This window comes from Plasmodium gallinaceum (genome assembly GCF_900005855.1).
Source record: "Plasmodium gallinaceum strain 8A genome assembly, contig: PGAL8A_v1_79, whole genome shotgun sequence".
Lineage (NCBI taxonomy): Eukaryota > Apicomplexa > Aconoidasida > Haemosporida > Plasmodiidae > Plasmodium > Plasmodium gallinaceum.
Window position 1 is genome coordinate 1 of NW_021628242.1, and position 18517 is coordinate 18517.

Genomic DNA, 18517 nt, shown 5'->3' on the forward strand with positions numbered 1-18517 from the left:
CCTGCAACAACAGATAGCTGTGCAATTAATGCAAACCTTGTCATCCTTCTCCACCTCCCTTGTCTCTTCAGAGGCCAGTAATGAGGCTCCTTTAGACAAAGAATATGTGTGAAGCCCTGACAAACCACCTCCACATGTTTTTTGTTTTTTTTTTTTTAAAAAAATTTTTTTTTTTTTTTTTTTTTTTTTTTTTTCTAACAATATATTTCGTAATTTCTTACCATTTCATAGATTTTTATATTTTGTTATATATACTCTTATTTTTTAATAAAATGTAACATTTATCTATTTTTTTTTATTATATAATTTTTATTACAAAAAAAAGAAAAGACAAAAAAAAAATAGAATTATTTGATTATAAATTTGTAGTAAATCATAAGAATAAATTAACTATTTAACCCTTGTATCTTTTTTCTAAAATTAATTACAGTTAATAAAAATTAAATATTAATGAAAAGAAAAAAAAGGCTATCAATTTTCTATAATGAAAAAAATTAGTTTTTCTTATTTTTTTTTTTTTTTTTATAAATTTTTAATTAATTTTTATCTTTATCTAATAATTTCATTTTAACTTTTTCATATGGAATATAATTCTGCATTTTTTTTTTTTTTTTATGATTAATGTATATCTAATTTTTGTTTTCCTTATTTTAAATGTTATTATTTTAAAAGAATATGAAAAAAATTATACTGTAATTTTTTTTCTATTTAATATGCTAAAACTAAAAAGAAATTAATATATTTCTAGAAAAAAAAAAAAAAAAAAAAAAATCATTCTGTAAATGGTTAATAAAGGGCTTTATTAACCTTTTTGGAAAATAAAAAAACTATTTATATGAAAATACATAGTTCATAATGCACAGACAAAAAAAAAAAAAAAAAAATGATCAATTTTTTTGTTTTTGTTTTTATAAAAAAAGAAATAAAGATGGATAGAAAAAAAAAAATTCATAAAAAAAAAATCAATTGAAAAAATATTTGTTACCAGTAAATAAAAATAAAAAAAAAAATATTTTTTTTTTTTTTGGAAAACAAAGTATGATTTTAATGAATTTTGTAAGAGAAAATTTTACACATATATACCAATAAAATTTTCACGTAATTAATATTCATATAATTAATTTGCACTTTTACTAATTGTTTATGTTTGTTAATTCAACAGCAATATATATAAATTGTTTAACATAACTCATAACAAAGAAGCAAATTATTTACATTTAATTAATAGTCAATATTCAATATTAAATAAGGATTTAAATTTTTAATAAAAATAAAGATTTTTGTTAAAGTAAATAAATACCTATTGAAATTAAAGAATTCTGAACGAAGTAGATCACATAATTAAGAATCACTCGTTCAAAGCATTTAAAAATATATACAAATACATCAAAACGGTAGAGTCAACTCTACATGCTCTTTATTAATTTGTTTGTTCGATGCTCTATAAGAGTAGCCGAACACCCAGTTAATAAACCACCAATACATAATAATAAAATTTTTATATTTGTAATATTTATATAATTTAATATGTCTCATTAATTGCCTATGTTTGCTAACTTGAAGGCAGCGGATTTGAGTTCCTAAACATTATTCATAACATTATAAATCATATATATGAATTAATAGTTAATGTTCAATTAGGAATTAAATTTTTAATAAAAGCAGAGTTTTTTATTAATGTTAATTAATATTTTTTAAAAACATGGAATGTTCATTGAAGTAGACTATATATAAAAGATTTTTGTAGTTCATAGAATTGAAAAATTATTTTTAAATTCACTAAATTAGTAGAGGAAACTATAAAAGCTCTTTATTAATATATCTGTTCAATACTCTAGAAATGTCAATAAAATATTCACGTAATTAATATTCATATTATTTATTTTCATTTTTACAAATTGTTTATGTTTGTTAATTCAACAACAATATATTTAAATTGCTGAACATAACTCATAACAAAGAAATGAATAAATTACAATTAAATAATAATCAATTTTCAATAAGGATTTAAATTATTATTAAAAATAGGGATTTTTTATTAAAGTAAATAAATACCTATTGAAACCAAAGAATGCTGAACGAAGTATATCATATAATTAAGAATCACTCGTTCAAAGTATATAAAAATATATATAAATACAACAAAATCGTAGAGACACATCTGCATGCTCTTTATTAATTGGTTTGTTCAGAACTCTATGAAGTCACCGAACACCCAGTTAATAAATCACATGTCTATTATTTTCAATATAGCTATTAATTTTTTTCTAAAAAAGGCTAATAATTCCTTTTATTTAACACATCATTAACTCTAATAATTCTCAATAAAGACTTTTTTTTTCTTTTTTGTGTCCTTTTTTTGTCACGTAGATAAGCTCGTAATAATTTTATATCAAACTTTTTTTCTTCTATTTTATCCTCTACATTTACTACCTGATTTATTTACTTTCCTTAATTTACATTTTTAATTTATTAAATTATCATTCAATGAATTTACTATAGTAATGAAAAACATATTATTAAAAAGAATATGGAATTTTCTCTAGTAATTAAATGAATTTTAAATCTAATTTTAATGATATAAACAAGTAAACTGCAACAATGCGGTTCATTGTGAATTTACTTTGATAAAAATTATGTATTTTTATTAAAAACATATATTCTCATTAATTATTAATTTTTAAGTACAAAATATTTATTGCTTTTTATAAGTAATTTTCAGTAATTTAAGTTCATTTGTTTGAAAAATAATAAAAATACTTAAATAATAAAAAAAAAAATTTAATTATATTAATATTAATTAATGAAAAAATTATTCTTAAAAATTTAAAAATATTCTCATGAAACTTTTTTTTTCTAAAAAATTTTTCTCTTTTAATTTTTTTTCTTTTAAAAAAATAAAATAAATCTCTATAAAAAAGATTTATAAAATATATTAATTTTTCTCTTTTTTAACTAGATCCTGTGTATGAATAATCCTATATTTTCTGTTAAAATATTAATTTTTATTCTCTCAATGGTTATCACACCTACAAAAAGGAAATTTCAAAATATTTGATTTCTTTTTTTTTTTTTATTTTCTGTCATTTCATTCTTAGATTCGGATTCTGTTTTATTGTTTCTCATCTCTTTCATAGATTCGGATTCTGTTTTATTGTCTATCATTTCATTCATAGATTAGTGTTCTGTTTTATTGTATATCTTCTCTTTCATAAATTCGTAAAATGTCATATATCCTCTCATCTCTTTTTTAGATTCGGATTCTGTTTTATTGTTTCTCATCTCTTTCATAGATTCGAATTCTGTTTTATTGTCTCTTATCTCTTTCTTCAATTCGTCTAATAATTTCTTTAAGTTTGAGTGATCTTTCGTATCACTAAGAATTAATATTTGTCTTCCTTCACCTGGAATATTTCGTTGATAAATTTTTGAAGATAGATTAATAACATTGTCACGTGAAACATCATTCCATTTAATATTCAATTCATGGTCTCTCAAATTAGAGTCCATTTCTTTTGCTTTTTTATCAAAACTCTCCCACAATGATGGAGTTGTGACTCCATGAGATGGATTCTGGTATTGAAATCGATTTTTTTTTTTTTTTTTTTTATTATATGATGGGCATTCCTCTAGACATCCTTCAGCTTTAGATTGGTTTTCATCTGCTATGTCACCCTCTGTTAATACTCTTTCATATTTTAACTCATGTTTTGTTTGCAATATATTTTTATCAGTCCATGTTTTATAGTAATCACACTATGGATTAAATAAAAATTTTTTAAAAGAATGTTTCTTTTGTTAGAATAGAAAATTAAATAGAATGTTAAAAAGAATTAGATATAAAATATATCTATATGTATATTTTTTGTAAAAATTTTAACTTACGTTATAAAAACATTGATACATCCATATTAAAAGAAGGAATGTAGTAATTTTTGAATATAAAGTTAACGTTTTCATATTAATATATTTATTGAATAATATTGAAGTGGAAGTTGTTAATTCAGGTGTAAAATTGTTTCAATTTTCAATAATACTAAATTATGGATTTGTAATATTAATTTAGATATTGTTATAACTTATATTATTTTCTAAAATTTATAAAATATGAAATTATTTTTATATGAGAAATGTAATTTCTAATTTTTTATTATTACTTATGATATTATGGTTACTTTAAATACAAATAATATTCTTAAATCTTTAAAAAATAAAATAAGAATGTTAATTTAAGAATAGCTAAAAAATATAATAAATTGGATAATGTTATTTTAAAAATATTTTATTAAAGTTTTATTTATCTTTAAGTTATGTAAAAAATTAAATATTTTTAATTTAATTCACATAAAAATTATAAGTGATATACATTTAATATTAAACGAATTTTTTATATTTATATATTCTAAACTACCAAATTCTGTGAATTATGTCGAACTTTAAATTATTTTATATGCAGTATATTATAATTTATAAATATAAATCTTCATATATTATATAGATATATCTCCGTCAAAAAAAGAAAAAAAAAATCCATAAATTAAAAATTTTTATACGCATGTATTTGTCATGCAGTATACTACAGTTGTCACAATTTTTCACTTAATAAAAAACTAATTTTTGTTTGCGAATATTTTTCTTTTAAATATAACATTTTTGATTTTTCTAATATACTTTTTTTTATCTTAATTCTTTTTTTTTTTATTTTTATTATTGATAAATATTTATACATTATATGTATATATATATTTTTTGTTATATCTATTTTTTAAAAAAATTACTTTTTCAACTATTTGAAAAAAAATAAGAAAAATTTATTAAGTACTTAAATTAAAAAGAAAAAGTTAAAATAGGTATTTACTTTAAAGAAATTATAATAACAAATCTTATGAAAAGCACATTTTGAAATCAAATAAATTAATTACAATTTAAAAAAAAAAAAAAAAAAACTATTTTTTTAATCATATATTTAAAGTAAAAACTATTTTTTAAAAAAAATTATTTTTTTTGACAAAGTTACTTAATTTATTCTAAAAATACATTTTTATAAATTTACTTTTTTACGAGTAATATTTATTAGTTTTAAAATTAATATAAATGTTATTTACTGAATATAAAAATATATCTTTAGTTAAATATAATAGATTTTTTCTTATAAAATTTAAAAGAATACATTTTTATTGTGATATAAAAAATATCAATAAATAAAGATAAAATAGAATTATAAAATAAATTTTTACATATATATTACTATAATCTTATAATTAAATATAAAAAAAATTATTTTATTTTTTTTTTTTTTTTCGCCTTTATATATTTATTTGATAAGTGTTGATAATTATTAAGATGTTTTTATTTTTTTTTTTTTACTTTTAGTTTCATATATTTATAGTACAATTTTTATTTTTCATTTTACTTACCGAAAAATTTACGTAACTCACTTATATAGTATAAATGAATTCAAGAATTGTCCCTTCGTAATATAACTTTTTTCATAAAAGGTTAAATTTTATAAGATACCTTTGTAAATATTAATGCGGAATTTTAATAAGAATTTTTATTTTTTTTAATTTAATTTGTTAGAATCTTTGACGTATTATTAATAAAAAGTAGTGTGTATATATACTATTATTTTTAATATTTTAATGCTAATTTTGCTCTAAGAAATAATTATAAATTTAATAAAAGTACATTTTGTATGATTTATAATTTTTTAATATTATATGTAGAAATTGTTCTTACCAGTAAAAATATGTAGAATATAAAAGTATCTTATATTTAAAACAGATATTGCATAATATTAAAATAATTTGAATACTGTGTGTATTGGAGATATAGAAACTTAAATTATCCAAATAACAGTTCATGAAGTATTAAAATTATTATAATTATTATAAAAAGGATAATATTCCTAAGGAAAAGAAATTATTTATAGCTATGATTAATTAATGGTTGTTAAATTACTTTTCTTGTGTCAAAGAAATAAATTAATAAGGAATATGCGGTGTAAACTCTACTTAATTTTAATACAAAATTTTTATTTTTATTAATAAACATTAAATATGGCTAATTAGATAATTAATTTTTCTTTAATGTATGCAACAGTCTAAAATGTAATTTCCTTAATATTACATTTTAGCTTAATATAAAAATATACATTCCATAGTAGTCTGCACATTATCCTGCAAAAAAAAAAAAAAAGGAAAACTAATTTTTTTTTTTAAGATTACATTTTTTTTTAGTAATGAAAAAAATATAATCATAACATATATTTTTTTTTAATTGTAAATACCCACACAAAAAAAATATTATTATTTAAATATTTTAAGTACGCTTACTTTAAGTGCAAGTATGTATGTACATATATTTTTTGTTTACATACTTTTTGAATAACTATTTTATAGAAAACATTTATGATAGCAAATTGTCCTTTAGAATTAACATGCACAAAATTAAATGTTTTTATTTTATTTGTTAGTCCAAATATTATACAAGAAAGGTCAATAGTATTGTTTATAGAGCAATGTATTAACCAATATAAACAATATAGATAAATATAAATATGTTCATTATATGTCAAGAAAACTTAGTGATATTCAGCGGAAATAGAACACAATATAAAAAAAATTATTTTCATTAGTTACAACTTGTGAAACATTTGATTATTATTCTAAAGGATCTATGGTATTGATTTATTAACTAGGTATTCGGTGACTTTGCTAGAGTACTAGTTAATAAAAGGCTTCATTAGCTTGCTTGGCTATAAAGAGGACTAGCTATATGAAGAATACCTAGTACGTTGTGCTGACGAAAAAAAAAAAAAAAAGAAAAAAAAATTATTGGAATTTTTTTTTGAGATATTTTTCTTTTGAAAAAGATGAAGATAAAGATAAAAAAAAAAAAAAAAAAATAAAAAAAGATTTATTTATTTTTTTTTTTTTGGAAGAGAAGAGTTTTATGGAGAGAGGGATTTTTTTTTACAAAAGATAATAATATGTTTATAAAAGGGTTTAATTTGAATAATATTTATATTTTGAATTTTTGAGAGAAAATTTTATACATATGACAATAAAATTTAACGCAATTAATATTCATATAATTTATATGCATTTTTACTAATTGATTATGGTTGTTAATTATACAGCAATATATTTAAATTGCTGAACATAACTCATAACAAAGAAATAAATAAATAACAATTAAATCATAATCAATATACAATACGGATTTTTATTAAAGTAAATAAATACCTATTGAAATAAAAGAATTCTGAACGAAGTAGATCACATAATTAAGAATAACTCGTTCAAAGTATATAAAAGTATATATAAATACACCAAAATCGTAGAGGCATCTCTACATGCTCTTTATTAATTTGATTGTTCAGTACTAGAGTAAAGTCCACGAAAACCCAGTTTATAAATCACAACGTCACCGAACATCCAGTTAATAAACCAGCTGGTAATAATTCTGCATCCAAATTTTTTTTTTCTATTTTATCCTCTACATTTATTACCTGATTTATTTACTTTCCATAATATACATTTTTAATTTATTAAATTATCATTCAATGAATTTGCTAGAGTAATGAAGAAGAAATTATTAAAGAGAATATGGAGTTTTCTCTAGTAATTAAATGGATTTTAAATCTAATATTAATGAAATAAATAAGTAAACTGCAACAATGCNGCATCAATATAATTTTGTAACATTTAAAATTAATATATCGTGCTACATACTCTGTATTAACTTGTTTTCTCATTATTAAAAGGAAACTGTTGATCACTTTCCTTTTAAATTTTTTTTTTTTTTTTTTTTTTCAAAACGAAAAAGTATTATTTTAGTACTATTTTCTTTTACACATAATGCATATTTTAATAATAATAAAAAAAAAATAAAAATAAAGGATCTTCAAGAGACCTTAATTTATAAAAATAATTTGGCATTAGAAGTTGTATTTAATAATTCTCTTATTATACAAATGAATATTTTTGAAATTTTTATATATACCAAGGATTAATTTTTTTCCTGATTTAATACATAATTAAATTAGAAACAAAATTAATATTTTAATATAAAAACAATTTAAAAAATCTCTAAACAATCAAAAGAAAATTAAGAAATAATATTTTACACTTGAAGCAAATAAGGAAAAGTATTTTAAATAATAAAATATCATTAAAGAAATTTTTATAGAACTATATTTAATTTTATATTTCTTATGTATTTTAATTACTTAAGAATAATACTATTCTTTAAACATTCCTTTATTCATTTATTGTAAATATATGATCTTTATTTTTTTTTTTCAAAAAGTTTTAATATTTCAAAATATTGTACATTATATTAAATATGAATCAGTAATAAATCTATAAGATAAAAAATAAAACCATAGAATAACTGAAATTTGAAAGTTAAAATATCATTTTGTTTTTTTTTTTTTTTTGTTTTTTCATTATACAGCAATGACATTTTAATCTAAAAATACAGCATACACATTACATTTGATTTATTTGTTTTTATAATTTTATCTTATTTCATTGTATGTTATTTTTTATTTTATTTTATTATTTTATTTTTTTTTTTTTTTTTTATGGAGTTTTCTCTAGTAATTAAATGGATTTTAAATCTAATATTAATGAAATAAATAAGTAAACTGCAACAATGCGGTTCCATTGTGAATTTACTTTGATAAAAATTATGTATTTTTATTAAAAACATATATTCTCATTGATTGTTAATTTTTAAGTACAAAATATTTATTGCTTTTTATAAGTAATTTTCAGTAATTTAAGTTCACTGCTTCGAAAAATAATAAAAATACATAAATAATAAAAAAAAAAATTTAATTATATTTATATCACTTAACGAAAATTTTATTCTTAAAACTTAAAAACTATTCTCATGAAATTTTTTCTTTCTAAAAAAATTTTCTCTTTTAATTTCTTTTTTTTTTTAAAAAATAAAATATATCTCTATCAAAAAAATTTAGACAAAATATTAATTTTTCTATGTTTTAACTGGATCTTTCTCATGAATAATCCTACATTCTCTGTTAAACCATTAATTTTTATTCCTTTAATGGTTAATAAACCTATTAAAAAGAAATTTGAAAATATTTGATTTCTTTTTTTTTATTTTATTTTTTTCCTGCTCTTTCTTAGATTCCGATTCTGTTTTATTTTCTCTCATCTCTTTCTTAGATTCGGATTCTGTTTTATTGTCTCTCATCTCTTTCGTATATTCGGATTTTGTTTTATTGTCTATCATCTCTTCCATAGATTCGGATTTTGTTTTATTGTCTCTCATCTCTTTCGTAGATTCGGATTCTCTTTTATTGTATCTCATCTCTTCCATAGATTCGGATTTTGTTTTATTGTCTCTGATCTCTTTCTTAGATTTGGATTCTTCTTTATTGTCTCCCATCTCATTCTTAGATTTGGATTCTCTTTTATGCTCTCTCATCTCTTTCCTACATTCGGTTTCTGTTATATATATTTTTAACATCTCATTCACACATTCGTATAAAAATATCTCAAATTCTAATAGAAGTTCATCCATAGCATTATCAATTAATTTTACTTTTTCTTTTTCTGAAATATCATGTCGATGAGATATTGATAATAGATCTTTAACTTGGTTAGCTGAAATTTTATTCCATTCATTATTCCATTTTTCTTCTTTCAATATAGGGTCCATTCCCCTTGTTTCTTTATTAAATAGCTCCCGCATTTGTGGAGCAATGACCTTATTCCAATAATTGTACGGATTCTTGTATATATCCGGATTTTCCCATGTGCTCTTTTTATTATCTAACGGACACTCTTCTGGGCATCCTTCAGCGTAAGATTGCTTTTATGCTGCTATATCACCCTCTGTTAATGTTCTTTCATATTTTAACTCATTTTTTGTTTGCAATATATATTTATCAATCAATGTTTTATAGGAATCACACTATGGATTAAATAAAAATTTTTTTAGTAGAATGTTTCTTTTGCTAGAATAGTAAATCAAATGGTATGTTTAAAATAATTAGAAATAAAATATATATATTTGTATATTTTTTGAAAAAATTTTAACTTACATTATAAAAACATTGACATATCCAAATTAAAAGAAGGAATGTAGTAATATTTAAAAATAAAATTAACGTTTTCATATTAATATATTTATATAATAATAATGAAGTAGAAGATGTTAATTCAGGTGCAAAATTGTTTCAATTTTGAATAATACTAAATTATGGATTTGTAATATTAATTTTGATATTATTATATCTTATATTAATTTCTTATATTTATAAAATAGAAAATTATTTTCATATGAGAAATGTAATTTCTAATTTTTTATTATTACATATGATGTTATTATTACTTTAGATAGGAATGATATTCTCAATTCTTTAAAAAATAAAATAAGAATGTTAATTTACAAATAAATAAAAAATTTAATAAATCGGATAAAGTTATTTGAAAAATATTTTATTAAAATTTTATTTATCTTTAAATTAGGTAAAGAAATTAAATGTTTTTAATTTAATGCAAATAAAAATTATAAATGTTTACATTTAATGTTAAAGAATTTTTTTTATTTTTTTCTTCTAAACTATCAATCTCTATGAATTATGTCGAACATTAAATTACTTTATATACGGTATATTATGATTTATAAATATAAATCTTCGTATATTATGTAGATATATGTCCATCAAAAAAAGAAAAAAAAACTCTATAAATTAAAAATTTTTATACGCATTTATTTTTCATGCAGTATTCTACATTTTTCACAATTTTTAACTTAATATAAAACTAATTTTTGTTTGTGTATATTTTTCTTTTAAATATAACTTTTTTTATTTTTCTAATATATTTTTTTTATCTTATTTCTTTTTTTTTTAATTTTATTATTGATAAATGTTTATACAATATATGTATATATTTATTTTTTATTATAACTATTGTTTAAAAAAAATTACTTTTTTAACTATTTGAAAAAAAATAAGAAAAATTTATTAAGTACTTAAATTCAAAAAAAAAAGAGAAAATAGATATTTACTTTAATGAAATTATAATAACAAATTTATAAAAAGCACATTTTGCAGTCAAATAAATTAATTATAATTTAAAAAAAAAAATACTATTTTTTTAATCATATTTTTACAGTAAAAAATATTTTTTTGAAAAAAGTTTTATTTTTTGACATAGTTACTTAATTTATTCCAAAAATAAATTTTTATAAATTTACTTTTTTTCTAGTAACATTTATAAGTTTCAAAATTAATGTAAATGTTATTTACTGAATATAAAAATATATCTTTAGTTAAATATTATAGGTTTTTTCTTATAAAATTCAAAAGAATTCATTTTTATAGTGATATAAAAAATATCAATAAATAATGATAAAACAGAATTATAAAATAACATTTTGTATATATATTATTATAATCTCTAATTAAATATAAAAAAAAATTATTTTTTTTTTTTTTTGCCTTTATATATTTATTTGATAAGTGTTGATTACTATTACGATGTGTTTATTTTATTTTTATTTTTAGTTGTATATATTTATACCACAATTTTTTATTTTTCATTTTCTTACCAAACAATTTAGGTAACTCATTTATATAGTATAAATGAATTCAACAATTGTCCTTTTTTAATATAAAATTTTTCTTAAAAGGTTAAATTTTTTTAAGAAATCTTTGTAAATATTAACGTAGAATTTTAATAAAAATTTTTATTTTTTAAATTTATTTTGTTAAAATCTTTGATGTATTATTAATAAAAAGTGGTATGTTTAAATATTATCATTTTTAATATTTTAACACTAATTTTTCTCTTAAAAATAATCGTAAATTTAATATAAGTGCATTTTTTATGATTTATATTTTTTTAATATTATATGTTGAAGTTGTTCTTACAAGTAAAAATATGTAAAATATTAAAGAGTCTTACATTTAACATAGATATTACATGATATTAAAATAATTTGAATATTGTACGTATTGGAGATATAGAAACTTAAATTATCCAAAAGACAGTTCATGAAGTATTAAAATTATTATAATTATTATAAATAAGATAATATTCTGAAGGAAAACAAATTATTTATATCTATGATTTATTGATGGCTGTTAATTTACTTTTCTCGTGTCAAACAAATAAATTAATTAGGAATATGTAGTGTAAACTCTAATTAATTTTAATATAGAATTTTTATTATTATTAATAAACATTAAATATTGTTTAGTTGATTATTTTTTTTTAGTATAAGCAACACTCTAAAATGTAATTTCCTTAATATTACATTTTAGCTTAAAATAAAAATATACATTCTATAGTAGTCTGTACCTTATCCTCCAAAAAAAAAAAAAAAAAAAACTAATTTTTTTTTTTAAGATTACATTTTTTTTTTGTAATAAGAAAAATATCATCATAATATATATTTTTTTTTAAGTGCACTCTCTTAAAGTGCAAGTATGTATATATATATTTTTTTATTTTACATGCTTTTTGAATAACTATTTTAGATAAAACATTTATGATATCAGGTTGTCCTTACGAATTAGCATGCACAAAATAAAATGTTTTTATTCTATTTGTTAGTCTAAATATTATACAAAAAAGGTCAATATTATTGTTTATAGAGCAATGTATTAACCAATATAAACAATATAGATAAAGCTAAATATGTTCACTATACGTCAAGAAAACTTAGTGACATTCAGCGGAAATAGAGAACGAAATAAAAAAAATTATTTCCAATAGTTACAACTTGTGAAACATTTGATTATTATACTAAAGGTCTATGGTATTGGTTTATTAACTGGGTGTTCGGTGACTTTGCTAGAGTACTGATTTATTAACTGGATGTTCGGTGACTTTGCTAGAATAACGAACAAACAAGTTAATAAAGAATATGTAGAGTTACCTCTATGATTTTGATGTATTTATATATATTTTTATATGCTTTGAACGATTGATCCTTATTTATGTAATCTACTTCATTCAGCATTCTCTGATTTCAATAGGCATTTATTTACTTTAATAAAAATCCTTATTGAATATTTATTATAATTTAATTGTAATTTATTTATTTCTTTGTTATGAGTTATGTTCAGCAATTTAAATATATTGTTGTTGAATTAAATAACATAAACAATTAGTAAAAATGCATATTAATTATATGAATATTAATTACGTAGAAATTTTATTATCATATGTATAAAATTTTCTCTCACAAATTAAAAATATAAATATTATGCAAATTAAGCTCTCTTATGTTAACTTTATTATCTATTTAGGATCTCATTTTTGTTGGTACTAAATCTTACTCTCAATTTTTATTTTACCATTCTTTTTCTTCTGAATTAAATCATTTATAAAAAATAAATATTTTTTTTTTTTAAGTATCTCCATTTATTAAAAGAAAAAAAAATTAAAAAAAATATTCAATAATTTTTTTTTTTTTTTTTTTTTTTTTTTTCGCGTGTGCACAATCAATACTTATTTTTCATATAGCTAATCTTTTTCATTACGAAATAGTTTAATGAAGCCTTTTATTAACCACAAAGTTAAGAAATTATAGACAATACAAAAAAAATTATATAAATATTTTTTCATATGAAAATTTTATTTTATATGTATAAAATTTTCTTTTACAAAATTCATCACAAAACATATTTCATTCCCTAAAAAATTCTTTTTTCTTTTTTTTTTTTTTTTTATTTATTTTTTTATTCGTGACAAATCTTTTTCCAACTGATTTTTTTTTTATCAATTTTTTTACTGACAGTATTGGCATTTTCTTTTTTTATCAATTTTTTTTCCTAACGGTCTTTGTACTTTTTCTTTTAAAAAAAGTACAAACAAGAAAAAATTGATAATCATTTTTTTTTTATTGTGTATGCATGACCAACTTCGTATTCTTCATTTAACTAGTCCATTTATTTTCCAAAAAGGTTAATAAAGCATCTTATTAACTAATCACATAATTAAGAATTACTCGTTCAAAGTATATAAAAATATATATACATACATAAAAACCGTAGAGGCAACACGATATGTTCTTTATTAATTTGTTTGTTCAGTACTTTAGAAAAGTCACCGAACACCCAGTTAATAAAACAATACTCTATCAAAATTATTGAATAAGAAATAAACAAATTAATAATTCAACTGAAAAATTAATCATTTCAAAAAAAAAATAAATATATTTTTTTTTTTTGTATTTAAAAATTAGAAAATGAAAATAAAGAAATTAACAATTAATTTTTTTTTTTTTTTATTTTTTTTTTTTGCATCTAGAAATTGCATGTATAACTATATTTTTTCCATACAACTATTATCGTTTATTTTCAAAAAGTTTAATAATACACTTTATTAACCAACATATAATAGTTAAGTAAAAAAAAAAGAAAAAAATTAATTAATGTTTTTTTTATTTTTGTAATTTAAATACACAAAAAAATAAATTTTTACTTTTTTTAAAAGGAATTTAGTGGTCAAAAAATAGAAGTAAAAGTTATTGACTAAATAAGCTTATTGTGGTGTATTTTTGTTTAAATTAAAATGAGAAAATTTTATATTAACTATAATAAAATTTTTGTGTTTTGCAGTACTTACGTGATTTAATTTGAATTTTATCAATTATTTATGCTTGTTAATTTGAGCGCAATAAATTTGAACTGTTGAATATAAATCATAATATAAGTAAAATAAATGTAATTAATGGTATATTAGTTTCCTATTCATTACTTTGCTTGAGTATTGAAAAAAAGGATTAACAACAAGTATGTAGAGTTTCTTCTACCATTTAAATGAATTTAAATATATTTTTAATACTATAAACCATTGAAATGTATATGGTCTCCTTCATTGAGCATTTATTGTTTTTAAGAGGGATTTAATTATTTTAATAAAATTCCCTATTCTTATAAAAATTTAAATCTTTATCAATTATAGTTTTAAATCACATATATATTACTTATAATGTTATGATTAATGTTTAACAATTCAAATTCACTTCTCGCGAATTAACAAATATAAATAACAAAACACAAAATAAGTTATAAAATACTACAAACACAAAAATTTTATTATTGTTAATATAAAATTTTCTCTTTAAAATTCGAAGATAAAAATTTTCCACGAAAAAACTTTTTATCAATTTTTCTTCCATTTTCTAATAACTTGAATATTTTTTTCACACTATTCAATTCTATTTTTTTTCATTTATCTAGTACTTTCATGTCTATTTATTTTCCATATAACTATTAATTTTTTTCTCAAAAAGGTTAATAATTCCTTTTATTAATAAATCTTCAACTCTAATAATTCTCAATTAAGACTTTTTTTTTTTTTTCCTTTTTGTGTTCTTTTTTTGCCATGTTGGTTAGCTGGTAATAGTTCTTCATCCAACTTTTTTTCTTCTATATTATCCTCTACATTTACTACCTGATTTATTTACTTTACATAATTTATATTTTTAATTTATTAAATTATCATTCAATCAATTTGCTAGAGTAATGAAAAACAAATTATTAAAGAGAATATGGAGTTTTCTCTAGTAATTAAACAAGTTTTAAATATAATTTTAATTATATAAACAAATAAACTGAAATAATGTGGTTCATTGTGAATTTACTTTGATAAAAATTATGTATTTTTATTAAAAACATATATTCACATTAATTATTAATTTTTAATTACAAAATATTTATTGTTTTTTATAAGTAATTTTTAGTAATTTAAGTTCACTGCTTTTAAAAATAATAAAAATACTTATACAATAAAAAAAAATTTTATTTATATTAATATCATTTAATGAAAATTTTATTCTTAAAAATTAAAAAATATTTTCATGAAATTTTTTTTTTTTCTAAAAAATTTTTCTCTTTTAATTTTTTTACTTTTTAAAAAATAAAATACATCTCTATAAAAAAAATTTATAAAATATATTAATTTTTCTTTTTTTTAACTAGATCCTGTGCATGAATAATCCTATATTCTCTGTTAAAACATTAATTTTTATTCTCTTAATGGTTATCACAACAACAAAAAAGAAATTTCAAAATATTTGATTTCTTATTTTTTTTTTTATTTTCTCTCATCTCATTCTCAGGTTCAGATTCGCATTCCGTTTCATTTTTTATCATCTCATTCATCCATTCGAATTCTGTTATATTGTCTCTCATATCATTCTTAGATTCGGATTCTGTTTTATTTTCTTTCATCTCTTTCATAGATTCCAATTCTGTTTTATTGTCTATCATCAATTTCTTAGATTCCAATTCTGTTTTATTTTCTTCGATTTCTTTCTTACATTCTGATTCTGCTTTATTGTCTCTCTTCTCTTTTCTGCATTCGTCTAATAATTTCTTTAAGTCTGAGTGATCTTTCGTAACGCTAAGAATTAATATTTGTCTTCCTTCATCAGGATTGTGTCGTTGATAAATTTTTGAAAATGGATCAACGTTTTCATGTGAAATTTTTCTCAATTCAATATTCAATTCTTGCTCTCTCAATTTAGGGTCTATTTCTTTTGCTTTTTTATCAAAACTCTCCCACAATGATGGAGTTTTGACTCCATGATGTGGATCGCACTGATTCTTGTATTGAACTGGATTATTACATTTGTTTTTTTCATTATCTAATGGACATTCTTCTTGGCATCCTTCAGCGTTAGTTTGTTTTTCTCCTGCTATGTCACCCTCTGTTAATACTCTTTCATATTTTAACACATTTTTTATTTGCAATATATTTTTATCAATCAATGTTTTATAGGAATCACACTATGGATTAAATAAAAATTTTTTTAGTAGAATGTTTCTTTTGCTAGAATAGTAAATCAAATGGTATGTTTAAAATAATTAGAAATAAAATATATCTATATGTATATTTTTTGTAAAAATTTTAACTTACGTTATAAAAACATTCATACATCCAAATTAAAAGAAGGAATGTAGTAATTTTTAAATATAAAGTTAACGTTTTCATATTAATATATTTATATAATAATATTCAAGTTGAAGTTGTTAATTCAGATTTAAAATTGTTTCAATTTTCAATATAACTAGATTATGGATTTGTAATATTAATTTAAATATTATTATAACTTATATTAATTTCTTAAATTTTTAAAATAGAAAATTTTTTTCATATATGAAATGTAATTTCTAATTTTTTATTATTACATATGATATTATGGTTACTTTAGATAAGAATAATATTCTTATTTCTTTAAAAAATAAAATAAGAATGTTAATTTACGAATAGATAAAAAAGATAATAATTCGAATAATGTTACTTTAAGAACATTTTATTTATCTTTAAAGTATGTAAAAAAATTAAATATTTTCAAATTAATGCTCATAAAAATTATAAATGATATACATTTAATATTAAACGATTTTTTTTATTTTTAGTTTCTAAACTACCAATTTCTGTGAATTATGTCGAACTTCAAATTATTTTATATACAGTATATTATGACTTATATATATGAATCTTTGTAAATTATAGAGATATATCTCCATCAAAAAATGAAAAAGAAAATCTATAAATTAAAAATTTTTATACGCATGTATTTGTCATGCAATATACTACAGTTGTCACAATTTTTCACTTAATAAAAAACTAATTTTTGTTTGCGAATATTTTTCATTTAAATATAACATTTTTGATTTTTCTAATATACTTTTTTTTATCTTAATTCTTTTTTTTTTTATTTTTATTATTGATAAATATTTATACAATATATGTATATATATATTTTTTGTTATAACTATTTTTTAAAAAAATTACTTTTTCAACTATTTGAAAAAAAATAAGAAAAATTTATTAAGTAATTAAATTAAAAAGAAAAAGTTAAAATAGGTATTTGCTTTAAAGAAATTATAATAACAAATCTTATAAAAAGCACATTTTGAAGTCAAATAAATTAATTACAATTTAAACAAAAAAAAAAAAAAAAACTATTTTTTTAATCATATATTTAAAGTAAAAAATATTTTTTAAAAAAAATTATTTTTTTTGACAAAGTTACTTAATTTATTCTAAAAATGCATTTTTATAAATTTACTTTTTTACGGGTAATATTTATCAGTTTCATATTTAATATAAATGTTATTTACTCAATATAAAAATATATCTTTAGTTAAATATAATAGATTTTTTCTTATAAAATTCAAAAGAATGCATTTTTATTGTGATATAAAAAATATCAATAAATAAAGATAAAACAGAATTATAACATAACTTTTTGCATATATATTATTATAATCTTCTAATTAAGTATAAAAAAAAATTATTTTATTTTTTTTTTTTTTTTGCCTTTATATATTTATTTGATAAGTGTTGATTATTATTACGATGTGTTTATTTTCTTTTTTATTTCTAGTATTATATATTTATAGCACACTTTTTTATTTTTCATTTTACTTACGAAATTTAGGTAACTCATTTGTATAGTATAAATGAATTCAAGTATTGTCCTTTCGTTATATAGCTTTTTTCTTGAA

The 18517-nt window shown here is 18.7% G+C and overlaps 2 protein-coding genes and 1 pseudogene across 3 annotated transcripts, besides 1 other annotated feature; all 3 read right to left on the minus strand.

The window, feature by feature from the left end:
* Positions 1-782: 782 nt before the first annotated feature.
* Positions 783-1476: a repeat region.
* A 1701-nt stretch (positions 1477-3177) lies between these two features.
* On the minus strand, positions 3178-3960 carry PGAL8A_00266600 (fam-g protein; the record flags this gene model as incomplete). Its single annotated transcript, XM_028671641.1, has 2 exons — positions 3178-3756; positions 3886-3960. 2 exons carry the CDS (start codon positions 3958-3960, stop codon positions 3178-3180), a joined length of 654 nt encoding a protein of 217 aa, XP_028528274.1.
* A 5115-nt stretch (positions 3961-9075) lies between these two features.
* Positions 9076-10156, minus strand: PGAL8A_00266700 (annotated as a pseudogene). Its single transcript has 2 exons — positions 10082-10156; positions 9076-9951 (listed from the first exon to the last, which is right to left on the minus strand). Coding segments are annotated over exons 1-2 (951 nt in total).
* Positions 10157-16033: 5877 nt separating this feature from the next.
* Positions 16034-16994, minus strand: PGAL8A_00266800 (fam-g protein; the record flags this gene model as incomplete). The annotated part of the gene is made up of 2 exons (XM_028671642.1): positions 16034-16789; positions 16920-16994. The coding sequence occupies 2 exons, from the start codon at positions 16992-16994 to the stop codon at positions 16034-16036; spliced, it is 831 nt and encodes a 276-aa protein (XP_028528275.1).
* Between the last annotated feature and the right edge of the window lie 1523 nt (positions 16995-18517).